The sequence below is a fragment of the Salvelinus sp. IW2-2015 genome, linkage group LG18 (assembly GCF_002910315.2).
Source record: "Salvelinus sp. IW2-2015 linkage group LG18, ASM291031v2, whole genome shotgun sequence".
NCBI classification, from domain to species: domain Eukaryota; kingdom Metazoa; phylum Chordata; class Actinopteri; order Salmoniformes; family Salmonidae; genus Salvelinus; species Salvelinus sp. IW2-2015.
In genome coordinates this window covers 35376970-35404962 of record NC_036858.1, presented here as the reverse complement: position 1 = coordinate 35404962, position 27993 = coordinate 35376970, and the positions used below count along the sequence as shown (strand labels likewise).

General features: G+C 44.8%; 1 protein-coding gene across 1 annotated transcript in view; it reads right to left on the bottom strand.

Moving 5' to 3' along the window:
• Positions 1-7430: 7430 nt before the first annotated feature.
• The window catches only part of LOC111977916 (latent-transforming growth factor beta-binding protein 1-like), a 129966-nt gene continuing 109403 nt past the window's right edge, over positions 7431-27993 (bottom strand). Inside the window, 12 exon segments of the mRNA XM_070448489.1 lie at positions 7431-8619; positions 9391-9540; positions 9932-10096; positions 11915-12088; positions 12270-12410; positions 12663-12791; positions 13780-13869; positions 13967-14128; positions 15161-15209; positions 15212-15268; positions 15270-15301; positions 25653-25781. Of these exon segments, the coding sequence (XP_070304590.1) occupies positions 8438-8619; positions 9391-9540; positions 9932-10096; positions 11915-12088; positions 12270-12410; positions 12663-12791; positions 13780-13869; positions 13967-14128; positions 15161-15209; positions 15212-15268; positions 15270-15301; positions 25653-25781 (1460 nt within the window). The 3' untranslated portion in view covers positions 7431-8437.

The following is a 27993-nucleotide window of genomic DNA, read 5'->3' as shown; positions in this document are numbered from 1 at the left end:
TGAATGGGTTGTGACAAATCATGTAATTTGTAAGGTGCCCAGAGTAAAGGAAACTGATAGGTTATCAGAGAAATACCCTAGAGTGTTCCCAGCATGTGCTATTACATGTGTTATGTCTAAGAAGATTGCCAAGAGCAAGTCTAGTGTTGAGGAGGCTGGGGAAACGGGATACCTAGTCAGTTGCACAACTGAATGCATTCTTCCGCATTTTAACCCAACCCAAATAAAGTGCAATATTTTTTGCTCATATAATTTAAAAAAACAAGTTGTTAGGTGTAAGCAGGGCCATAAGTAAAAAGGTCAACTGGGATGTGACTAAATAATTCATCAGGGTGATTTTTTCCACAACAGACAGGTGTTGGCCTTTCCATGGCAGCAAAATCTTATCTAATTTGTCTAACTTTCTATTAAAATGTATTGTAGTGAGATCATTTCTTTCTTTCGAGATATGAATACCAAGTATGTCCACTTTACTGTGGGACCATTTTTTGGTAAACTACATGGTAAACATTGTTATTTTTAGAGAGCTAATACATAATTTGGTGCATTTATCATAATTTGGTTGTAATCCAGAGAGGTTAGAAAAAATATCTAGATCCTCCATGAGGCTGTGCAGGGATCCAAACTGCGGATTGAAAAGAAAGCAACATGAATCGTCAGCGTACAAAGACGCCCTGGATTTCTAGCCCCTTGATATTATTGTTGGATCTGATTTTAAATTAATAGCTAACATTTCGATGACCATAATAAATAAATATGCTGATAGTGGACAGCCTTGTTTTAATCCTCTTGACAATTTAATACTTTCTGAGAAGTAGCCATATTTATTATTTTGCACCTGGGGTACTATATGTTACTTTAACCCATTGTATAAGAGATTCTCCAAAATTAAAATAGTCCAGGCATTTATTATGAATACCAGGCCTGCTTTCTCAAATGGTATGCAATCCAGGCCTGGAGTTTTCCAGGACTTTAAGGCTTTAATTGCATCTATACGTTCTATAAGGCCTTAACATTAGTCTTTCTGTAGAGCTGTTCATTTTACACTATTATTAGAAAAAAATCCTTACAATTCAGTTCAGTTTGTGGAAATGGAGGAGACAAATGAAAACTCCGTCATTTGTAACAAGCTTCTGTAAATTATTTTGGTAGCATTTCTGTTGAAGATTTAAAAGAAATATTTGGTGAATTCTGCCCATATTCCATCCATTTCTTTTTGTTTTACCTCTAACTTATTATGTGCCTTATGTTACCGTGTTTATTGCTATCTATCTGTATGGTTAATTCCTTTATTTCCTAAAAAAACAACACTATTTCACCTAAAATGTTTTTGTTTTAAAGATGAGTATTGTATTGCATTGCCTCTAAAGGCACATTTAAAAGTGTCCCATACAATAAGGGGATCTGCTGTACCAATGTTATGTCAGAAAAAGTCAGTTATAAATTATTCTGTCCTAGTTAAAAACAAGTTATCATAGGCTTTGATTAAATTTCCAATATCCTTGCCAATGTGGAAATTCTGTAAGAGTAATGTATATGCCAATTATTTAATGGTCCGACCGCATTCTGTCCCCTATCACCACTTTTTAAACTTTTGGTAGCAGCGAGAATGACATAAGAAAGTAGTCAAGATGACTAGCTTGATTGAGCCTCCGCCATGTATATCTCACTAGGTCAGGATATTTAAGCCTCCATATATACACTAGTTCCAATATATCTATAATATTCGTAATTTCCTTAAGTGTATGAGGGTGATAGTTTATAGTGTGATTTCCATATGTTCGATTGAGGTACTTAAAACCGAAATTATGATATTTTAAATGAAACCTTTATTCAACTAGGCAAGTCAGTTAAGAACCAATTCTTATTTACAATGACGGCCTACACCAGCCAAACGACACTGGGCCAATTGTGGGCCATCCTATGGGACTCCCAATCATGGCCGGTTGTGATACAGCCTGGAATTGAACCAGGGTGTCTGTAGTGACGCATCACGCACTGAGATGTAGTGCCTTAGACTGCTGCGCCACTCGGAAGACCAATAATTGAGTCATGTATTGCCTGTAAGCTTGCTAAATTATTATATATATTTTCAAAGAAAAGTGGGATCATCAATATTTGTGTGCAAAGCTGTCATCAAGGCAAAGGGTGACTACTTTGAAGAATCTCAAATATAAAATATATTTTGATTTGTTCAACACTTTTTTTGGTTACTACATCATTCCATGTGTTTTGTTTCATAGTTTTGATGTCTTCACTATTATTAGACAATGTAGAAAATAGTAAAAATAAAGAAAAACCCTTGAATGAGTAGGTGCGTCCAAACATTTGACTGGTACTGTAGGTTTATCTTTAGGAAACGTAACAAGGGCAAGACTTCGACAAGAGAAGGGGTCCACTGCTGCATATCAAACCCAACAGAAGGCATACAAACTATGAATTCACAAATGCAAACAGCGGTCCCTTACCATCTCCTGCTGGACTCAGTGTAAGGTTGCTTCAGCCAAGAGTACAATGCTACTCCTTAAATGTAGAACTACTTGGTACAACTTATCTGACACAGCTCTTCTTTTCCCTTGTTCTTTAGCAGACTGCTCAGTGATACATGATTTAGGCTTTAGGGGCCGATTCCGATTTAGGAAATTACACCTTTCTTAGGCACGCTTTTCCTACGCACTTCTCAGTAGTTGGTCTCTAGACTTACCTTATGAAGGTGCGTAACAGGCTTTGCAGGTGTGGTTCCCTTGCGTGCACTGAGTAAATGTATTTCAACTGCTGAAAACCCTCCCACTTGCTGGCTAACAGATTTTCTCGTGGAGTTTTCATTCAATAGGGTTTTCAGTACATTTATCTTAATAAGCCCTCTCTTTTTAAATAGGATGTACCTTTTAGTTAGAATTTTATCAACAGACTCAATAGAATATATTGAGAAAGGTTTCAGAATATTAATGAAAGAAAGCCATCTAAATATATACATATTCGTCTCTGTTTCAGCACCTATTGGTAGATTTAAAAATACTTTGCTCTTGTATATTATTCAGCGTTAGGAAAGTATTTATGAATCATAAAAAAACAGGTTTGGAGAGCATTTATGCAGGAAAGAAAAACGTTGCCACATTCCGTTCTTTAACACATGGTAATGTTGGACATTAGTGTACATAGAATAATAAAAGGGAGAATAGTGTACAATAGTAAACTATAACCTTGTCTATTGCCTGCACTAACCATGGAACTGTGTGATGACACAGCCAATTATTGTGCCATGCGTCGGGTTCAAACAGTTTGGTCTGGCTTGGTCTGCTCTGAGCTCCATAACGATAGAATTTTTTATTTATCAACTGTTACTAATGATCCTCAAACACATGGCCGTGACAGCGTTTACAGAGGAAGCAAATTAAGGTAAACTAAACAAGGTAATTAAATGGAATGATAATGTAGGCTATACCAACTGAAGGGAACTAACAGTAAATTGGCAGTGTGTTGTTATTAGGCCGACTGACAGTCGGTACTGAAAGTGGGCTAATATTTAACAAGAAAGAAATGGGAAACAGAGATAGTCGAGGTAGCCTATAACTCCTTTCATGCAGTTGAATCGGTGGAATGTTATTAATATTTTTCATAATTAACTCTTTTTTTTTTACGACGAAAATCCAGTGTTTCTATGTCAAACGCTTTCGTTATATTTCAGTCTTCTGTGATGTGTGTATAAAATGTAATATTGTGACACAAACTCAACATTTCATGAATGTCATCTCTATATATGACATGGTACATGTGTCGTCTTTTAAGTGCATAACAATGTGTGTGAGGTGTACCCTTTTTTGTTTCAAAGTAGATTTGTTTAAGACTACCAAGAAACACTCTGTGTGACCCTGATTTACACCACTGCAGTAAAAGGTTGACAATGCCCATCCCTGCAAGTTAAAAGGCCTACAATTTAAATTCTGCATAAAGGCACAGCATTTCATCAACTTTACTGTGGGAAAGTTTATATGTTGATATGCTTCAGTTTGCTGCTATATGACTGGTTTCACATTTGTCTCCAGCGATTGTAAGGTAAAAACAAGTGCCATTTAGATTTACAATTCCCTTATCCAAACGGATTTCTTATTTACCTAGCACTTATCAAGTTGTAAATTACAGTGCATGGAGAATGCTGTTATTTCTCTCAGAAAAAATAAAGTACAGTCGTGGCCAAAAGTTTTGAGAATGACACAAATATACATTTTCACAAAGTCTGCTGCCTCAGTTTGTAGGATGGCAATTCTGCATATACTCCCAAATGTTATGAAGAGTGATCAGATGAATTGCAATTAATTGCAAAGTCCTTCTTTGCCATGCAAATGAACTGATTCCGCAAAAAACATTTCCACTGCATTTCAGCCCTGCCACAAAAGGACCAGCTGACATCATGTCAGTGATTCTCTCGTTAACCAGGTGTGAGTGTTGACGAGGACAAGGCTGGAGATCACTCTGTCATGCTGATTGAGTTCGAATAACAGACTGGAAGCTTCAAAAGGAGGGTGGTGCTTGGAATCATAGTTCTCTCTGTCAACCATGGTTACCTGATAGGAAACATGTGCCGTCATCATTGCTTTCCACAAAAGGGCTTCACAGGCCAGGATATTGCTGCCAGAAGATTGCACCTAAATCAACCATTTATCGGATCATCAAGAACTTCAAGGAGAGCGGTTCAATTGTTGTGAAGAAGGCTTCAGGCGGCCAAGAAAGTCCAGTAAGCGCCAGGACCATCTCCTAAAGTTGATTCACTGCGGATCGTGGGCACCACCAGTACAGAGCTTGCTCAGGAATGGCAGCAGGCAGTGTGAGTGCATCTGCACGCACAGTGAGGCGAAGACTTTGGAGGGATGGCCTGGTGTCAAGAAGGCCGCAAAGAAGCCACTTCTCTCCAGGAAAACATCAGGGACAGATGATATTCTGCAAAAGTACAGGATTGGACTGCTGAGGACTGGGGTAAAGTCATTTTCTCTGATGAATCCCCTTTCGATTGTTTGGAGCATCCGGAAAAAAGCTTGTCCGGAGATGACAAGGTGGAGCGCTACCATCAGTCCTGTGTCATACCAACAGTAAAGCATCCTGAACCACTCATGTGTGGGGTGCTTCTCAGCCAAGGGAGTGGGCTCACTCCCATTTTGCCTAAGAAACAGCCATGAATAAAGAATGTGTAACACATCCTCCGAGAGCAACTTCTCCCAACCATCCAGGAACAGTTTTGTGACGAACAATGCCTTTTCCAGCATGATGGAGCACCTTGCCATAAGGCAAAATTGATAACTAAGTGGATCAGGGCACAAAACACGATATTTTGCGTCCATGGCCAGGAAAATCCTCAGACCTTAATCCCATTGAGAACTTGTGGTCAATCCTCAAGAGGCTGGACAATCAAAACCCACCAAATTCTGACAAACTGCAAGCATTGATTATGCAAGAATGGGCTGCCATCAGTCAGGATGTGCCAGGTATTCGACATGCATTGCCAGGGCGGATTGCAGAGGTCTTGAAAAAGAAGGGTCAACACTGCAAATATTGACTCTTTGCATCAACTTCATGTAATTGTCAATAAAAGCCTTTGACACTTTTGAAATGCTTGTAATTATACTTCAGTATTCCATAGTAACATCTGACAAAAATATCTAAAGGCACTGAAGCAGCAAACGATGTGAAAATTAATATTTGTGTCATTCTCAAACCTTTTGGCCACGACTGTACATAATTTTTCCACTTGGAACCGGCAGGTTCGCTAGACCTTATTTATGGTTTCGTTGCGTGTAAAGCCGGTGGAATTATTAAGGAATTAAGTCAAGGTCAGAATATGCCATATCTGTAGACACACCTCCGCCACACCTTCATTTATTCTATCTCCACCCAAAATGAATAACAGGTGAATAGCATACTATTCTCAAGTTCAAGGTCAGAATACGCATAGAGAGAAGCGCATAAAAAGGGAATTCCGTTCCATTTGCGCACGCTTAACTCGGGTCGGAATCGGGCCCATGGGGACTAGAAAGATGGACTTTTGACCTTGGAGGGACAAGTTAAAGTCAGCCCTAACCATTGGCTGAGCCTGAGCCTGACATCAGAAAAGATCCCATACCCACAACAGGAACCAAGCCCTCAAAAACAACATGGGCTTAGCAGGGTAGGAAGTGACGCCACATAGAGGGCTTGGTGACTGAAAAAACATAATTTTCATATTATTGGGGAGTACATTACATAAGCATTAAACATACAATATTCTTAAAGTAGCAGTCTACAATGGTCAAGGTAGAAGTCAGCACACTATTCCAGTTAAAGATTCTACAGAGTGGGCTTCTGATGTGATTGAGAGGCAACATGGGAAATGCCTCGTCTCTTCCAAATGACCTAACAGGGGGAATTCTCGGGTTACCACCCGGGTCGCTCTTTTGTTCGGCAGAAAGTATGGTCAAGCCTGGCGCTGGAGGTGCTAAGCTAGTTTAATGCAGTTTGAGTCCCCCGTCAAAGGTTTCCGCTGTCCCCTTGTCACTGTGGGAAAGCCCCATCTGGGTAGCCAGCCAGGAGGAAGGCAACAGTAACACTTAACATTTATTAACTAACTGGCTGTGGTGTTTTTACACTGGTCCTGCTACTGTGCCATTCAGATCCTAGTGGTTATATCAGGGCCAAAATCACAAACACACAGATCTATAATAACCAGATCCAACCACTGAGCTTCAGCCATGTCACTGTTGAACTATATTAAGAACAGCAGGAGGGAAACAAAATGATTGCTCAGGTTTTCTACGATGTGTTAACATCAGAGCTGTGGTTGCGCTGTCTGTGTCAATGGAAAACATGACAGAGGGGACACTGGAACATGGGGCAATAGGGAGGGTGGGGAGTGACAGGCATGTGCTGAAATCCTCAAGATCTGCGAGCAGCAACAACAGCAGCAAGGTCATTGGTAGTTGAAGCGACTCGGTCTCTTTTCCTCTGATCAGAGGAGGGTCTTGACACTCTGGTGCCAATTCATATTCCTATAATGCAGAAAACATCATCTCCGACCGAGGTATTTCTCTGCTGATCAACCAGTTCATGTTAAGTGAAGTGGGTTCACCCTAACCCTGAGACTACACAGGCTAATAATAGCACTGGTTTGAGGGTTATATGGAGTGACCAAAACGATGAACATTAACAATATGAATATGATACGAATTAACCATATGGAAACAGAGGGTTGGAAAGGTGTGATAGAAAATGTATTGATAGTAACAGGTGCAAAGGTGTAAAGATGACCCATTTATTTTGTGTCCATTGTGGTCTAGCTTGTGTTATCGGACATGGGTCACATGACTAGGGTCACATGACTATGGTTCTAGGTGCAGCTATTGAGCACAATGTGAATAGGTCTTTGTTGCTTCTAATAATAAGTTCCATCACATACCAGGGAGTATAAATATCACCATTTGTGATTTATTACCAGGGGTTTAATATACATCATAATATGAATATTCATACAAGAGCTATTTTTCATGTACAAATTACAAATACATAAACTGGTTTCTCAACTCTTCTGTTTAAATGTACAAAATTTCTCCCACGGCTGTCCCATAGCAGCTTTGCAACCTGGCAAGACTTTTAGACATTGCAGTAAAATGCAGAAAAAGGTTTCATTAAAGTATGAAAAAAATCCAAGCAAAATGTCATAGAATTTTTGTTCAAAGAAATAAAACAATATCTCAAGAAAAAAAACGAAATGGTAGGGAATATGACTGCTCCACAGGGCAGGCAAGAAACAAAATAAAATAAGAAATAAAAACCTGCTATTGTCCAATGTCCAAGACACAGAGAAGTAGTTTTGTGTTTGCACTTATCATTAATACAAAAAAAATGCCTAGAAAAAAAGCTTATTCCAAAGAATTTACATGAAGAAAATTATATTACAGTAGTGTGCATACTGTATGTTTGTGTGAAGCCACGGAGCAAAGATCTTATGGCTGTCCATTCATGACCAGGCAGGCAGTCCTCCACAGCCACCGTACGGGGAGGAGGACTGTGAGGAAGAGGGAGAACGGGGAGAGCAAAGGGACGGCTGGCCTCTTCACTGAATTAAATATCCACACACAAGGCGTTTTGGACTGGGTAGAAAATAAAACGTTGTCCCCCAGTAAGAGTTCATAGGGTTTGTCGTTGCGTTAGGAGAGCGAAAGCTCCTCTAGTGCGCATAAACTCCTTCTAATATAAAAAGTTAAACTTACAAAAAACAAACATACATTTTATACAATGTTGTGTTTCTCCGTCACAAGGCACCACATAGTTGGTTAAATTGGATCTTCATCTCAAGTAAATGATTTTGTTGTTTTGTTTAGTGTGTTTTTATACAGTGCAGAGTATATGGGCTTGGATTAAATAAGTGTGTTTTTAGTGTGTTGGGTGTCCCTCTACTGGCCATGGGGGCTCATTCCCTCTCTGTGTGCGCTGCTGCTGCTGCCCCTTGTTCCCTGGCCACGCAGTAGTTAGGCTGCTCAGAGGGGGTGTATCCCGGCAGGCACACACACTTGTAGGATCCTTCCGTGTTGATACATTTGGCGTTCTTGCAGAGGGACATCCGGTTGTTGAGCTCGGAACATTCATTCACATCTGTGAGAGAGAAGAGGGGTATTATGTTAGCACAGTCTACATACACTCAGTGGACAGTATATTAGGCACACCCATCTAGTACCGGGTCGGACACCCTTTTGCCTCCAGAACAGCCCGAATTCTCCGGGGCATGGAAACATTGCTCAATTGGTATCAAGGGACCTAACGTGCCGTTCTGCACACCACTGTTGTACTGCGCCGTTATTTGCCCTGTTTGTGACCCGCCTGTTATCATGCACGATTCTTGCCATTCTCCTTCGACCTCTCGTTAACAAGCTGTTTTCGTCCACAGGACTGCCGCTGACTGGATGTTTTTTGTTTGTCGCCCCCATTCTCGGTAAACCCTACACACATTCTCTAAGACCTAACGCTCAACTGGAGTTGAACATAAAGGGCGTGACCCTTGAGGAAGCTGAACTCTTAGGAGTAACATTGGACGATCAGTCACAATGCTCAAGTTGCTGTGAAGATGGGGAGAGGTATGTACTGTATGTCTGTTATAAAACGATCATCTGCATTTTTGACACCCCCCGACTGTACTTGTTGTTCAGGCTCTGATCCTGTCCCATTAACATGGCCAGGAGCATCAAATAAAGACCTAGCATAGCTGCAACTGGCTTAAAACAGAGCAGCACGCCCTGCACTTCACTGCGCGCACGGACCTAACATCAACAACATGCATGATAGCCTTTCCTGGTTGAGGAGAGATTTACTATTTTCCTTCTAGTCTATTCAGTGTGTGTGTGTGTGTGTCCTCCACCCATGTCTTACCCACACACGCCATGCGGGACATATCCAGGGTGTATCCGTCGAAGCAGTCGCAGGTGTAGCCCTCCTGTACCCGCACGCAGCGCCCGTTCTCACAGCCGTTCAGAATGCCACACTCTTCCGCTCTCAGGCCCTCAAACGCACCGTACGGGTCTGTAGGACGAGGGCAGGGAATGAGGTGTTTCATTAATCCAAGTCAGATGAAGATATAATTCATGATAATGACTTATTTCATGTGTCAATGCGGTGAAATGATGATTTGAAAATCCTCTACATTTAACTAGCTTGACTAGATAAACTAATGAATAATTAATCATCTCTTTTATGTTCTTGGAGGACCTTGGTTACACTGAAAATACAGAAACTGTAACATGCCTACCATCTGTGCCTACCTACTGAAAACAATGTGGTCATGGCATGTAGTAATTCATGTGGACACAAGATGGCAGAAAAGAGCTATCATTGAGAGAATGCTATATCCCCTCTCTGCATGTTTGAGCTTCATCAGTGTGTTGTACAGTATGGTGGGTACTGGTTCACTCACTCTCCTCGTCCTCGTACAGGGGCAGGGCACCAGGCTGGTCGGGGCTAGGTTCATAGTCCAGGCTGACCTCATACTCCTGGATGGGCTCAGCCACAAGGGCGTCGCGACCATACGGACGCCCCTGTCCTTCACTCATTGGCACGTTACACATGGAGGCATAGTCCTCTGTGAGAGAAGGGAGAGAGACTGAGACTCAGAGAGAGAGAGAGAGAGAGAGAGAGAGAGAGAGAGAGAGAGAGAGAGAGAGAGATAGTCTTCTGAGAGAGAGTGACAGAGGGAGAGAGGAGACTGAGACACAGCTCTCTGAAACAGAGACGGAGATGTAGCCCTGTGACCACAGCTGAGATCAGGAGCTAGAGAATGCACGTGATGCTGGGAGCTATTTACAATGTACTCATAAAGACAGAGAACATGACAAAAACCTACTACGTTTGATCAACACAACACGTTTCTGTGATTTATAAGAACCGAAGCGTATTCAAATGTCAACACAAGGTTTTTCGAAGTAATTACATTGCCATCATCACTTGGCTTAGTAGTCAGGGGATATTTGACTGAACTGAATACTCAGGTTGTGACTAGCGGGCCACTTCCCTCCTGAACGTGGCGTTCAACACACACCACAGCACGGCACCTGCTCTGAGTTCCCTCCTCATTGGTTACTTTACTGTGGGAACCTAAACCAGAGTCTTTCATCTGCACGCCATGGCCAGCCATCCCCTACAGTCCCCTGCTAATCCCACGCACCTGCTTGCCTCTGTTCGCTCCCACAAGAACGTCTACACAGGAAGCGCATCAGAGAGGGACCGCAGAGCGATCTGGATGGGCCTGATGAGAACAAACGACTGTGTGTTCTGTTCTCTCTGCGGAGAGCAGCGGTGAGCTCACACACCTGCATCTCAGTTTCTCAGTAAGGATTAAGGATCCTAGTGGGGACCATGTTGGCCGATGTTGGACAAGAAGTCTTAAGTGGAACACCAAAGGGTGTTCCACGAATCGTTGAAAACCTGACGAGGTGTTCTCTGTTTAAAAGTGACCCGGTCATGCAACTTTGCAATGGCTAACTTTGGATTCCTGTCAATGTTTCTCAATGACATAAAAAAAAAACGGATTTTATAAAGAGAGTGTGCAACTGTCATAGCTGTAGGCCTATGTTGCACAGCTGCAACGTTCCTGGAGAGCTCTCGTGACTTAACTGCGCTCACTAGGCTGTCGGTTCAACATCATTCTCACATGAAGCTACGAATTCCTAGACAAACTGCTGGGGAATCACTCAACATTTAAAAAACCTCAACTCTACCAGTTCCATCTTCCAGGGGGTTGGAATAACAGTCTTATTTTATCGGAGGGAGGGAAATGATCCAGTTCAGAGCCCTGAGGATTGTCCCCACATGTTCCAGTCCACAGGTCCCCATAATGCACACTGCAGCCATCTGCCCTGGCAGCATGATGAGGATATGCATCAGCGACCAGACCTCCCTGCCTAGACACACTCCAGGTATTGGATAAGGGAGGTGGGGAAACAGGAAAGGGGGGGGGGGGTAAAGTATAGAAGATCGGCCACAGGCAGGCTAGATCTCAGAGGCTCCAGGAGACAGGAGCATTAGCAGGCAGCTGGCAGACCCCAAGCCTAATGAGGTGTCACTAGTCCTGGGTCTGATGTCTGGGAGGCCCTGGCCCGTCTGGTTTAAGCACTGACCAACATCATCACTCTGAGACCAGCTGAAATATACTGTGTGGGGATCTATATTATATCTCACACGAGACTAGATGAAGAAGAAGCAATACCTCAAATGAATGACTAACTATTTGAAGAAATGTCTCGTAGATCTCTGAATGTTAAGTTTTCATAGCAGGACAGTGTAAACATAGTGTATTCACTCCAAAGATAATGGATCATAATAGGTAAAGGATAAAGTCATTATAACAGTAGAGTTGATAGATGGACATGAGTGCTGGTGTAGAAGGGCTGTATTTTTGAACCTGTGTTCTTCAGGGGGCAAAGGGCACAGTCCATGCCCCAGGCCTCTCCAAACAGACAGCAGCACTCTGTGAAGGTGGTCTTTCTGTTGGCTAGGGGCTTGGTGCAAGTCCTCCGGGCGCCAGTTACCGTCTGCCAGCAAATACCCTGGTAGTCAGTCTGCACGGAGTGTTGCTCTGCAACAGACACGTTACATCTCAGTCACAATCATTATCTCACTATCGGAGGCACACCATGACATGACAAGGCACACAATCGCCATGAGAAAGACATACACAAAACAACATGTTTCCAAAAACAGAGACAGTATGAGAGGATGCTTATATGTTTGCATCCAGGCTCAATGAGGGTTCTTACCAGCCACTTCAGGGGCGATCACGCAGCGCTTGTTGTCAGAGTCCAACACCATGGGGCGTGTACAGAAACACATGTAGGAGCCCTGTGTGTTCAAACACTCTCCCCCCACACAGCTAGACTCATCATGACACTCGTCAATGTCTGCAGGGGAGGAGAGGAAGGGAGAGAGATGGAGACCAAGATCACACACAGGCTGTGGTACAGTAGCACTAACTGCTTTTCATGTGCGTGGACAGTTTAATGAAACAGGGCTGTGGAAATGGTATATTAGTAGACTGAGGGCTATTGATTCCAATCTTTTAATTGTCGCAAAAAAAACTGCATGTTGTGAGTAAATCATGTATGTTTGGTGCTGAATTAACACTAACTAATGTGAGTGACCTGCCCACTGACCTCTGCACTGCAGCTTGACCTCGTCGTAGTACAGGCCGGTCTTACAGTAACACTCGTAGCTTCCTGCGCTGTTGAGGCAGAAGCCATCCTTACAGATCTCCTGGCCAAACAACGCACATTCATCTGCATCTGGGAGGGAGAGGACAAGCCCTGTTTCTTAGTAACAGCACGCACACACACACATTTTCAATGCATCTCTTACTATTTAGACAACAATGTAATCATGCAGTTACTTCCCCGCCGAATCTGAGGGAACACCAATACCCCTCAACGGGAACATACATGTCCAGTTGTCAAACAGTCTCTACTCTTTATGTTTACAGGAAGGGGAGACCAACTCAACGCTTTAACGAGATGAAATCCGGAGAGGCGTAGAGAAAACCTCCATCAACAAACAGGTCTGCGTTACAGTACTCTACTCTTCCTTCGGTTGAGCGTTGGTGTTTGCAACCGAGACCAATAATCGGCCGTGCAAACAGGTTGACTAATCGAAGACATATCCAGACTGATGCTCAGGAAATGTGTCTGGCAACACGCCTTCCCAGCCCGTCTCTGTCTGTCTCGCTCTCGGAATACACCACATTCACTTGCTGCCAGCCCCTCTCGACCAGAATCCCCTTGCTGTAATAAATGACATGATTGAATTAAGGCTGTTGGTTCGATGAATTAGCTTTCGCGCCAGGTGAACAATCTAGGCTTGAAGGGGCTGGGAGAGGAGAGGGAGAGAAGAGGACAGAGGGAGAGAAAGAGAAAAACAGGAGAGAGGGGAGAGCGGAAGATATGCTAGGAGGAGAACATGTGGAGGTCACATGTCTCCAGACATCTAAGGCTGGTATTTCTGCTCTGTGACTCCAAGGCTGAGTGACAGAAACCACAGACAGAGACACACACACATAAACAAACACTTACACGATAAGAGCACAGACACAGGCCTGAGAGAGAGGCAGCGGTGACGAGACTAATAGCAGCATCTCAAGAGTTCAGCAAGGCCATTCAAAATCGTGGGTTTGTTGCGACCTCATTATCGGATTCATGAGGCTCTCACAGCGTTCTCTGAACACTACTGTTGTGAGCCAAGGCTCCGTTCAGCCTATGCTGGGTCTCTGAGTTCACATACCTTTATAGCTCTCGGCTGCGGTCACTCCAAACACAGCGTCACCAGTGGGGACACTGCCTCTCCCAGCTGGACACATCTGGGAAAACTGATCTGTCGAAAGAGATAGACAAGAAAATGTGTAATAAGTAGTGCGTGTGTGTGTGGATATAATACGTGTGTCTGTGTGTTCATGTGTGTGCTTCCTCACCAGTGCCATGGACGGGGCAGGGGTGCACCTCACAGTTGTCCCCCCAGCCTGCTCCCAGTGTACAGCAGCACTCCTCCATGGTGACACTGCTGGTCAGCACGTTCTCACACAGGTTCTCATCGTTGAGGTTGTAGTAACACTCCTTCCTCTCTACTGACGAGGCTGGGGAAAACAGGGGAGAAGAAATACACGGACACATGAATAGATCGACAATAGTGTTCGGTAATATTTTCAGTTGAGGGCGTGAAGGAGTAACGTTTTTTTTTGTTGTGCTAAAAATGGGTTAACCCAGGAGGAATGAGTCTCTCTCGTAAACTGAGACAATTACAGCCTGCTGGAGAGATGGGCCACAAGATGACTGTGATCTGGGTCTTCACACTACTTTAATGATATACCTGGAGAGAAGAGAACAACCTCCCCCCCTTCCCATCTCCACCTCCTCTCCTTGGTTTCCCCTACCCTCCACATGCACGTACGCACACGAACACACGAACACACAACACACACACCACACACACACACACACACACACACACACACACACACACACACACACACACAACACACACACACACACAACACACACACACACACACACAAGCGGTGTCTTTATCCACAGTTTTGTGATCTGTGAATGCCTCCGATAATTATAGATTACTAGAGATTCGCATCCAATTGCCCATTCTCAGAAAAACACAGCTTTTATTGCTACAATGGAAATGGCTTTTTTACATTCTTCTAAAGCAATCCTACTATTATGTAACGTCTGCGGTTGTGAGCACAGAGCATGCTCTAATTCCTAACATTATATAATGAGAAACTATCCTCCTTAAATATTTGGGAGTGTTCTCAGAGGTGAGAGAACATACTTGAGGTCATGGGGTAAGTCTGACAAGGAGCCTAGGTTAATGTTGAGCTTTGGGACCTAAAGCCCTGTATTATACAGTATATCCACCAGACAGACAAGACACACAGTTGGCTCTGCTTCTCATTAGGGTTTAACACTCAGGCAAAGACAAAGGAGGCCCCTAACCGCGGCTGTGTTGTTAAACAGAGCCAGGCCTCCTCATTCATCAGAGCACACTCCACTCAAATGAAACTCCAAGCTATTAAAGGCTATTTAAAATGAAACATTTAACTGTGCTTTATATAAACTAGGGGTCTTCATTTGTCTTCAGGCAATGTGTGGGTCACCTGTGGGAGCGGGACTGCACTTGGCGGTCATCTGTTTGTACTCCTGGTCCTCGTTGGGCACATACACAGGAACGAGCCCTCCACGTTCTCACACAGGGCCTCGCCACAACACCACGCTCAGCAAATCACACTCATTCACATCTGCAGGGAGAACACAACACCTTGGTTAGCGGTTAGCACTAATGAGCATGGTTAGCAACCTCGCAGGATGCATCTTGTTTATATAATGTCTCACATATGTGGCATGTGTGGTTTCATTCACAAGACAAGTAGCTAATAGCAATTTCCGGCGCCGATAGAGATGGCAGCCTCGCTTCGCGTTCCTTGGAAAATATGCAGTATTTTGTTTTTTTACGTGTTATTTCTTACATCGGTACCCGGGTTAATCTTAGGTTTCATTACATACAGTCGGGAGGAACTACTGAATATACGATTAACGTCAACTCACCATCGTTCCTACCAGGAATATGACTTTCCCGAAACGGATCCAGTGTTTTGCCTTCAACACAATACAATGGATCTGATCCCAGCCGGCGACCCTGGGCGACGCCGAAAAAGGGGAAAACGTGGCGGTCTCGTGGTCAGGCTTCGGAGACGGGCACATCGGCTCCACTCCCTAGCATACTACTCGCCAATGTCCAGTCTCTTGACAATAAGGTTGATGAAATCCGAGCACGGGTAGCATTCCAGAGAGACATCAGGGATTGCAACGTGCTCTGCTTCACGGAAACATGGCTAACTCAAGGGACGCTAACGGAGTCGGTGCAGCCAGCTGGTTTCTCCATGCATCGGCCGGACAGAAACAAACATCTTTCCGGTAAGAAGAGGGGCGGGGGGGTATGCCTTATGATAACGAGAAGTGGTGTGACCATCATAATAACACACAAGAACTCAAGTCGTTCTGTTCACTGATCTAGAACTCCTCACAATCAAATGTCGACCGCATTATCTACCAAGGGAATTCTCGTCAATCATAATCACAGCCGTATACATTCCCCCCCAAGCAGACACATCGATGGCCCTGAACGAACTTTATCTGACTCTTTGTAAACTGGAAACCACACACCCTGAGGCTGCATTCATCGTAGCTGGGGATTTTAACAAGGCTAATCTAAAAACAAAACTCCCTAAATTTCTATCAGCATATCGATTGTGCTACCAGGGCTGGAAAAACACTGGACCATTGCTACACTAATTTCCGCGACGCTTACAAGGCCCTCCCCGCCCCCCTTTCGGAAAAGCTGACCACGACTCCATTTTGTTGATTCCTGCCTACAAACAGAAACTCAAACAACAAGCTCCCGCGCTCAGGTCTGTTCAACGCTGGTCCGACCAATCTGAATCCACGCTTCAAGACTGCTTCGATCACGCGGATTGGAATATGTTCCGCATCGCGTCCAACAACAATATTGACGAATATGCTGATTCGGTGAGCGAGTTCATTAGGAAGTGCATTGACGATGTCGTACCCACAGCAACGATAAAACATTCCCAAACCAGAAACCGTGGATTGACGGCAGCATTCGCGTGAAACTGAAAGCGCGAACCACTGCTTTTTACCAGGGCAAGGTGACCGGAAGCATGACCGAATACAAACAGTGTAGCTATTCTCTCCGCAAGGCAATCAAACAGGCTAAGTCTCAGTACAGACAAAATCGAGTCGAAATTCACAGCTCAGACACAAGAGGTATGTGGCAGGGTCTACAGTCAATCACGGATTACAAAAAGAAAACCAGCCCCGTCGAGGACCAGGATGTCTTGCTCCAGACAGGCTAAACAACTTTTTTGCCCGCTTTGAGGACAACACAGTGCAACTGACACGGCCCCTACCAAAACCTGCGGGCTCTCCTTCACTGCAGCCGAGGTGAGTAAAACATTTAAACGTGTTAACCCTCGCAAGGCTGCAGGCCCAGACGGATTCCCAGCCGCGTCCTCAGAGCATGCGCAGACCAGCTGGCTGGTGTGTTTACGGACATATTCAATCAATCCTTATCCAGTCTGCTGTTCCCACATGCTTCAAGAGGCCACCATTGTTCCTGTTCCCAAGAAAGCTAAGGTAACTGAGCTAAACGACTATCGCCCCGTAGCACTCACTTCCGTCATCATGAAGTGTTTGAGAGACTAGTCAAGGACCATATCACCTCCACCCTACGGACACCCTAGACCCACTCCAATTTGCTTACCGACCCAATAGGTCCAGAACGACGCAATCGCAACCACACTGCACAACTGCCTAAACCCATCTGGACAAGAGGAATACCCATGTGAGAATGCTGTTCATCGATTACAGCTCAGCATTTAACCATAGTACCCTCCAAACTCGTCATCAGCTCGAGACCCTGGGTCTCGACCCCGCCCTGTGCAACTGGGTCCTGGACTTCCTGACGGCCGCCCCAGGTGGTGAGGGTAGGTAACAACATCTCCACCCCGCTGATCCTCAACACTGGGGCCCACAAGGGTGCGTTCTGAGCCCTCTCCTGTATCCCTGTTCACCCACGACTGCGTGGCCATGCACGCCTCCAACTCGATCATCAAGTTTGCGGATGACACTACAGTGGTAGGCTTGATCACCAACAACGGACGAGACGGCCTACAGGGAGGAGGTGAGGGCCCTCGGAGTGTGGTGTCAGGAAAATAACCTCATACTCAACGTCAACAAAACAAAGGAGATGATTTGTGGACTTCAGGAAACAGCAGAGGGAGCACCCCCCTATCCACATCGACGGGTCAGTAGTGGAGAAGGTGGAAAGTTTTTAAGTTCCTCGGTGACACATCACGGACAAACTGAATTGGTCCACCCACACAGACAGCGTTGTGAAGAAGGCGCAGCAGCGCCTCTTCAACCTCAGGAGGCTGAAGAAATTCGGCTTGTCACCAAAAGCACTCACAAACTTCTAAGATGCACAATCGAGAGCATCCTGTCGGGCTGTATCACCGCCTGGTACGGCAACTGCTCCGCCCACAACCGTAAGGCTCTCCAAGGGGTAGTGAGGTCTGCAGAACGCATCACCAGGGGCAAACTACCTGCCCTCCAGGACACCTACACCACCCGATGTCACAGGAAGGCCATAAAGATCATCAAGGACAACAACCACCCAAGCCACTGCCTGTTCACCCCGCTATCATCCAGAAGGCGAGGTCAGTACAGGTGCATCAAAGCAGGGACGCAGAGACTGAAAAACAGCTTCTATCTCAAGGCCATCAGACTGTTAAACAGCCACCATAACATTTAGCGGCCGCTGCCAACATTACTGACTCAACTCCAGCCACTTTAAAAATGGGAATTGATGGAAATTATGTAAAAATGTACCACTAGCCACTTTAAGCAATGCCACTTATACAATGTTTACATACCCTACATTACCTTCTCATATGTATATACTGTACTCTATATCATCTACTGCATCTTGCCATCTTTATGCAATACATGTACCACTAGCCACTTTAAACTATGCCACTTTATGTTTACATACCTACAGTACTCATCTCATATGTATATACCGTACCTCTTATACATCTACTGCATCTGCCATGCCGTTCTGTACCACCACTCATCCATATATCTTTATGTACATATTCTTTATCCCTTTACACTTGTGTGTGTGTGTAAGGTAGTAGCGTGGAATTGTTAGGTTAGATTACTGTTGGTTATTACTGCATTGTCGGAACTAGAAGCACAAGCATTTCGCTACACTCGCATTAACATCTGCTAACCATGTGTATGTGACTAATAAAATTTGATTTGATTTAATAAAGATACATTAAGATACTAAGTGGTGTACTGTATGGGGAGCTGGTGATATACTCTTGGAAATAGATTTTTCTTAAACAAAACACTCAATGTTTTCAAAATCACTGAATAGGCCTATACATTGAGGAAGAAAAACACTCAAATATCTATTTCACACTCCAGTAACATGTCTGTTTTCCTTTGACCTGGCTGTGGTTATAGCTGTGCATCCATCCATGTATGTCTCTCCAGGTATGAACGGACGTGAAGAGAAAACACATACATCAACCCCGACGTGGAGCTTAATGTAAAAAGACAACAAAGTCTCGTGGTTCCGACGTGCTCTGAACTGCTCTGCATTCCCAACACGCTGTCCAATACTTCACACTGGGGTGTGGGCCAGTTTGTCAATGAGCTAGAAAGTGTTAAGGAGAGGGCGGGGAGGAAGAGAGTGGGTGCGTCGCAATAGGGGAGCACTAAAAAGGGGAGAGGTCCAGAATGACAATGGAAAAGGCAGATTTTTCTTCATAGGATAATATATTTCAATATATTTCACAGCCTTTCCTGCTCAGCAGAATGGGACTACCATTTGGAGGAAAATTTGTTTTCCATTTCAGTGGATTCTGTCCTCATGCATCTGTGACTCCTTTCAGGAAACTAGGTGTATGTCGCGGGTCACTACTTCACAGGAGGCATTTGAACGTAACATTTAAAATAAAATAAATCTAAATGCATTCTATGCCAGAAATTCCTTCTTGAACTTGTGAACTTTCATGTGCCTTAATAACAAACGTGTATGCCATCTGTAAATATGAATAACATTGTTAAATTATGAGCCTAGTTGGTTTAGCCACAAAAAAAGACAGGAACCTTCCTTCTAGCCATGATTGGCTAAGATAATGGATGGGCTGGACATGCCGAGAGAAGAGTTCGGATTCCATGTAGCGTGCTTCTGTCTTTCACATGATCTGCTCAGTATGTGTAGGTAATCCTTTCTAACGCAGCTTTTTTGAAAGATATCACGAAGAACTGTGATAATGTTGCTAATGCTCTCCACTTTCTGGAGGACCGAGTTTTGAAATCTGTGGAATGCTCGGTGGAAGCTAAGGAGACGTAGAAAATTCAGGCGTTTGATTTTGCGGAGGGAGTCTTAAAGAGAACACACAAAGGCTGTTGTATAAAACACCTGTCTCCGGATTACATCTTCAAACTAAGGGCAACCATGGCATCCATGACAGAGAGGGAGAAGCGTTCATCCATGTATACGGGTAAGAGAGTCTAGCTAGCTACATTTTCAAATATTGTCAGAAAGTCGTTTTCATTGCAAGTTAAAGCGTACTGTTAGCTAGCTAGCTAACGTTAGCTGGCTGGCTGGCTCGCTAGCTAACGTTACATGTATGATCTGTTTAGTAATATTATTCGAATCTCAGAACCATTTGCATTGCCAGTTATAGCCTAACGTTAGCTAGCTAGCTAACATTGAACCTAGTTGGTTAGCTTTAGCTACCTGTAGTTTCATGCAGGGTAGTAATGTTATGCGTTTGGATTATGGTTCATTGTTTAGATAGCTAGCTAGCTAGCTACATGTTTAAACAAAAAACTCCACTATGCAAGTAACCATTTCACTGTACCGTTTACAACTACTGTATCCTGTGCATGTGACAAATAAATATTGATTTTATTTTATATAGTGTGTGTTTACCAGAGACGGTAATGTGAAGAACAAAATGACCTGCACCAAAGTCAAATTAGGATATAATGTTAGGCCAACAAGACAGAGTCCAAGTTCAAAAATTATCCAGTAGAATGCCCTACTTTTATTTCATTACACTCACAAACGTAAGCTATTTTCTGTAATTAGCTCACCATTAACTTGTAAATAATGATCTTGTTGTGAGTATATTTTCCTGTAATAATGAATACAAATTAGCTAAAGTTAAGACATTGTCAGCAATATGATATGGCCATTATTTGAACTGGCTAGCAAGCTAACATAACAAGCTAGATACTAACCAAAATATTGTGTAGAAAGTTGCTTTTAGTTACCTGGTTTGCTAGATTGACACACACAAAATTCATTTTTAAACAGGTGGGTTTATTGGTGTTAAAATACGCCGGTCATGCTATTTTGAACCACCAGGCTACTGATGTCATGCAGCCTGTCGTTTTTGTGTTTGTACTTTTTCCTAACGACAAGTTTTATGTCGGACAACAATAGAATGTTCACGATGTCACTGCGGCAACTGTCTACAGACATGTCGATAGACGTAGTATAAACCAGCCTTTAGTCTTGAAATCTTCGGTTGTTCATTACACTACCATACTCACTCTGCTTAGCCCCGCATGTGAATCCTTAAAGAGATGGGTGGGGCTAAGGCTTAAGAGGGTTTGAACAATGCTGAATGGGTGTAGACAAAGAAGAGCTCACCAGTAGGTGTACCTAAACATTCAAGGGCCATTTTCTCAAAAGTGGGGTTTCAAGTTTATCAACTTTCAAAGCAGAATTACTTTCCCAATTGTTCCTCAACTGCAGTGTATGATTTACAATTTTCTAGCTCCGAGTCAATTTTATCCAATGTAAAAAAAAACTACATTTAAAATGTTGCTATATAAGACCGAATCGAGCCGGTCGATCACATTTAGGTTTACATACCACAATTTGGCTATATAGTACATCTCTACTGCCCAGCCAATGGAAATGATGTTTTCATGTGTAAACGTAGAGAAATGCTGAGTTACAGTATAGTACAGATAGGTTAGTTAGGAGAAGGATTTAACCTTGGCTCTATTTCCATGGCTATATACAACTTATTTTTATGCACGCAGAGGCAAACATGCTTTCCTGCGTAGTTAACTTTATTGTTGTTAATTCAGTATGTGACTGGGCAGAAATAGCCAGTCGCAAGAGCCATAGAGACTGTATCATAGTTTGATTCAGAGCACAGATGGCTTGGCATACCCTTCCACAATGACCGCCACCGCATATATCTGCTGCCACGGATTGGAAAGCTCATTAACGGCCAGGTACACAATGCAGGAAGCAGACAAAAATAAAAAATAAAAAGTCCCTCCTCCTCTAGTTATAACCCTTCCTCAATGCTCAGCTCAAAGCGCACCGCTACTGAGGAGAATCTATAATTCATTAGCTGACATTAAAACCTGCTGCTGCTTTTCTGGTAGTAGCCCGCACCGCAGTGCCCTCATTAAAAGCCAGTCTGTCTGGCGTGACCCTGAAGCACCTTGTTCGCCTTGCACAGTCACCATCTGGGTTCAGCCCCAACCGGTACCCCAACCCCTACCCCTACCCCTACCCCTACCCCAACCCCAACCCAGCAGAATGAGAAAAAGCTGGTTGAATCTTGATCTTGATCAACGTTGCAGCTGGACTAGAGGCAGAGAGAGGGAGTACTGTCCATGAAACGTGTCACTTAAATCACTTGACAGTGAGAGAGAGTTCCGTTCAATGACCTGAACTGTGAAAGGAAAGGACACAGACAGATAAGCTACGTTGTCTGATTCCCAGTCTGAAGAATATGTACCAAACAGCACTGAATCACAACACAAAGTCATTCAACTCCAAAACAGCCTCTTCATCTGGGAAGCAGCAAACAATCCCAGAGGCTCAGAGGTTCATCTGTAACCAGAGACAGGGAGAGGAGCGGGGGGAGAGGAGGGGTTGGTTGTGGACTACTTCCAATAGTTTTGGGGGGTGGGGAAAGTGAGCCCATCTGTGCAAGACACAGCAGAATGGTGGGCTGGCAGGAGAATGGAGGCAGCTGGCTGTACAGGGCTGGGGTGGGACCAACTAACACTTGCCAAGGTACAGATGGAGAGTGTGTGTTTGAGAGAAAGAAAGCAAGAGAGACCATACGTGTAAGTTTGCATGACTGTGTGTGTGTGTGTTTGTTGCGTGGAGTGCATGTATGTGTGTGTGTGCGTGCGTGCGTGCGTGCGTGCGTGCGTGCGTGCGTGCGTGCGTGCGTGCGTGCGTGCGTGCGTGTGTGTGTGTGTGTGTGTATGTATGTGCGCACAGGTCAGAGGAGAGATCTGGCTGGAGGAAGTGTTCTATCAGCTTCAATAGGGGAGTGCCTGCGACCCACTTTCAGGGCTCTGACAGGCCTTCCTGTAGGAGGAACATTTAAAAGATGGAAACTGCATGGGCCCCGTTAAGAAAACCACCAAGAAAAAACAAGCTCCAATTCTTCACCTTGTCCCAAAACATGAACTCACTGACTCTCTATCTGATTGCGATCCCCCCACTCACCCAAACCCCCTCAAACTATGAGAATGAAATTGAAAGCTGCAAACAAAATGGCATTCTTCTGATTGAGTGAGAACTGGCTTTCTTTGGGTCTGCGTAAGAACGCCCTCAATGCCCACTGGCTTGGCTGAGGAAGACATTAATCCAGGACGCTGGTTTGATTTGGTGGCAGGGATGGACTTTCTGACAGAACACTCTCACCTTTTCTCACTGCACCCCGAGGCTGAAATGAAAGCCACGCATCATTGACAGTTAGCGGTGCCACCACAGCCCAGCCCTGACCGGAAAAAGCTATTGACTGAGAAATAACCTGGTCGACCACACATGCAGTATATTACATCAAGAAAGAAAATTGAGTGTAACCTACACTGAGTGTACAAAACATTATGAACACTTGCTCTTTCCATGACATAGACTGACCAGGTGAAAGCTGTGATCCCTTATTGATGTCACTTGTTAAAGCCACTTCAATCAGTGTAGATGAAGGGGAGGAGACAGGTCAAAGAAGGATGTTTAAGCCTTGAGATAACTGAGACATGGATTGTGTATGTGTGCCATTCAGAGGGTGCATGGGCAAGGCAAAAGATTGAAGTGCCTTTGAACGAGGTATGGTAGTAGGTGCCAGGCTAAAAACTGTACCCCTGCTGGGTTTTTCACGCTCAACAGTTTCCTGTGTGTATCAAGAATGGTCCACCACTCAAAGGACATCCAGCCAACTTGACAGAAGTGTGGGAAGCATTGGAGTCAACATGGGGCAGCATCCCTGTGGAACGCTTTCAACACCTTCTAGAGTCCATGCCCCAACACATTTAGGCTATTCTGAGGGCAAAAGGAGGGGGTGCAACTCAATATTAGGGAGGTGTTCTTAATGTTTTGTCCATCCAGTGAATAGATCGTATTCAGACAGCTCCAGTCTTGAAACAAATCAAATCAAAAGGAGAAAATGTAAATACAAATCTCTGTCTAATAGTCAATCTTTCTCTTCAGTGGGGATAATTAGACAGGAACCAGAGGCCCGGACTCCGACAGGAAGACAGACAGCTGCCATACAGCTTCATGGCTCCGGCTCCATTACTTTCACTGCAGCGGCGTATGTGTGCCACTGTGTGTGTGCCACTGTGTGTGTGCCCATGTGTGCGCCAGTGTGTGGGAGACAGCTTGGCTAAGAGTCTAAGCTCCGGTGCCTTTCCAATCCCAGGGTCTGAGGAGCACTGCAGACACGGTGGGGATATGTCTAAAACATCACAGAGAACGTGCGCTACACCTTCAAATTGACTGAAAATAAATGGTCACATTAATCAAGCGTCTGCCATCTTTTTCTCCTGCAGAGAGGGAAACTACTGTCCACATTTGAGAGGACAGGGGTATTTAAAGTCCCATCAATCTGCCTCAATATGGCCCACACCACATCATTACATTCAAGTCTTTCATGACATATGATTTAATGTCTACAATGCTTATACTATCTTTAAGAGAACCGTGAAGCATGACGCATACGTGTCTAGCACTGCCACCACCGACAAATAGCTGTCAGGAAAATACACTCAATCATACTTCCTATTGCTTTGCATGGACCACTTCCTGTCTATAATTGGCAAAACGGCTACAGCAGTTGTCACTGAATCAGAAAATAAATCTCATTTTAAGATTAAAAGGTTACTGCCGGTATTCTAGGTCGGCAGATTCAGCCATGGCAGACTACCCAGCGTCTCCATAATAGGGGTGAGCTGTCATTCTGTCGCCATGACAACCCCGCTGAAGTTCTCAAGGCGGGAGCAGAAGTTTTAGCCGTCAAAGGCTTGCCGCTTGGTTTTGAGAGTGTTCCAGTGCTTTCAGCAGGACCCTAACAAGGAAAGCCTTGTAACTTCCTTGTAAAGAATGAGCACCTATATCATCAAAGCGCACACATGCACTGACATGAAATAGGTGCTTCTGAGAATCTGACCAAAAATATATCAAATGGTAGACCATAATGTCATTGAAAATGTAAGTCAAAGCAGGTGCCAACTGTTCAGTATATTCTAGCACATACTGTCGATGTACTAAAGACTATACCATATGGTCTCTATGAAGAAGCAGACCTATCCTTGCCCATGTCATACACTACTGTCTTCATTCCTTCCCTGTAACCCCCTCCCCCTCCCCAGACACCCCCCAACACCCACACCACCACCCACGCACACCCACACCAACACCCACGCACACCCACACCCATCTAATTCTTACTATTCTTGTGAGGACTTTTTGGGGAGCAACAATTGATTCCTATTCAAAAACCTATTTTCCCTAACTACTAACTCTAACCCTTACCTTAACCCCTAACCCTAACTCCTAACCATAATTCTAACCCTAACCCCTAAGCCTAAAATAGCCTTTTTACAAGTGAGGACCTGCCAAATGTCCTCACTTCTCTGAATTTTTGTTTAATTACTATTCTTGTGAGGACTTTTGGTACTACAAGTAAAGTAAAGTACACACACACACACACCACTCCTACTCACCCACACAGCCGAGGCCCTCCAGGGACTCCTGGTAGCCCCGGTCACACAGGCAGCGGAAGGAACCGACCGTGTTCTCACAGAAGCCGTGGTTACCACACACCGTGGCGTTGACGTTGCACTCGTCAATATCTGCAAAACGAGGAGGAGAAGGGTCAAGGGCTAGTTAGCCACTGTTCTTTACAGTCTCCGTGGCAAAGGTGGTCCCACAATTAGGACCAGTTGACCCACAGAACAGCACCCACTGAGCTGCAGTGGAACTAGTCTCAGGTTTGAAGCACATCTCTCATTGGTGCCATTGCGATGAGTATGAGCATCCAGAGTTCAAGCTGACAATGTGTCCGGAGTTGAGGCAAATCAGAAAAGTGCAGCATACCACGAACACACAGAGGCATGGGCTAAATAAACAAAAGGCAGATCCATACACTGAAAAAAAGTGTGTGTGTGTGTGCGTGCGTGTGTGCGTGCGTGTGTGTGCGTGCGTGTGCGTGCGTATGTGTGTGTGTGCGTGCGTGCGTGTGCGTGTGTGCGTCTTCCACACCCTGCGAAGACTATAATAAAAATGCTCAAATATTAACACGAGGGAAATCATGGAGAGTGATAGACAAAACACTTCACACACACAAACATCCTCTTGGCTGAGGTGAGCAAACAGAGCACTCTAAACTGTAGCTGGAACACTGTGTAACCCAAACAGTCCAAACGACCGCCTGACCCCCAAAACAAGCAAACGCAACAGATGTAATGTTGCTGCCTCACGACAGATGCTCAGAGTGAGTTACTATGGTCAATGAGGAACCTGTTCTGTGGAGTTCATTCGTAGAGAACCAGCTGGACCAAAGAGACAGTACAACTCCGTTACAACGACCCCCCCCCCCCCCCATACATGTACTGGGGTCAAGTCAAGTTGACTCTTTGTGGTGATCAGTGTCTATTACAAAGCAGAGGTGATAGGACGGAACATACATATTTGAAGATGGATGGGGAACAGCATGGAAAGGCGTATTGATGGGTGAGGGAGTAAGGTGAGTTTGGATGGATGGATGGATGGATGGATGGATGGATGGAGGAGGGTAAGATGAGATACATTGATGGGTAGAAGAGAAGCACAAAGTAAGACACTTGATTGGCACATGAGCATTTCAAAGAATTGGATGGGGCCACAGCTGAAGCAACGGAAAGTTGGCATGGATGTGGTTTCCTTTTTGATGCCCCCATGATGCTGACTCACCAACACAGATGCCTTCTGGGCCACGGTCGTGTCCGGGGGGGCAGTCCACCACACACCTATAGGAGCCCTCTGTGTTCTCACAGAGCCACGCGCCACAGATACTCTGGCCCAACTCGGCACACTCATCGATATCTGGGAGAGCACAGCACCACAGTACCCCAGTCAACACTCAGCTAAACACCTGTATGCCCCACTGAAGTGAACACAGTAGCGATGCTTGAATTGCAGTCCTCGGGATATCATGATTGGTATAGAGAATGATGGGATATGTAGTTGTGTGACAGAGTGTTACCAACCCAGGCATGTGTCGGTGTCTGGCTGCAGGCGGTAGCCAGTGTCACACTGGCATCTGTAGGAACCCTGGCTGTTCTCACAGGAGCCGCCAACACACCTGGCGTCATCCGAGCACTCATCCACATCTGCAAAGAAACACACAGTCACGCTCGGCATACCTTTGACTTTGACGTCCTTGGATACCCTGAATGTCCATTGACCGAGACTCAAAGAAACAGCATCCCGCCATAAGAGCCTATAGAGATGAAAGAGACAGGGAGAGACAACCACGAAGCAGATGGGACAGGCCAAAGCAGGTTACATCTTCCTCTTGATCTCAACTGGACACAATTCAATCTGGTTGTCAAACAGGCCCTCCCTGGAGCCCAACCATCCTTCTTCGAGGGGTCAGACCATCCTTTGGCTGTTACAGGGAAGGACAGTCTGTGGGGGTATTAGTAATTACGGTGCTTAAGCCAAGCTTGGGTCTGGGTAGAGGAGCAGGGAGCCATGACCCTCTGCTTTTATTGTGTTCCAGGCCTCAGTCCCAGTTGCTCCTCAGCTGTGGTTCTACTGGTCCAATATAAACAGGGGGGGGGGGGGGGGGGGGCTGAGTTGGGAGGCGCTGAGGTGTTTTATGGCCCCTGTCCTGTTGCTGGTTCACTGGGCCCGTGTTCCCAGGATCAAACAAGGTCGGGGCCCCACCTCAGGGGGCCTATCATGGAGCCATGTTCAGGCTGAAAACATGTTTATATCACAGGGAGGAGAGGAGAACTCCCTAACAGTAAATGCTATTTCTCTGCTTGCCTCCTTTCAGCTTGGGAGGATCATGTGTCTGTA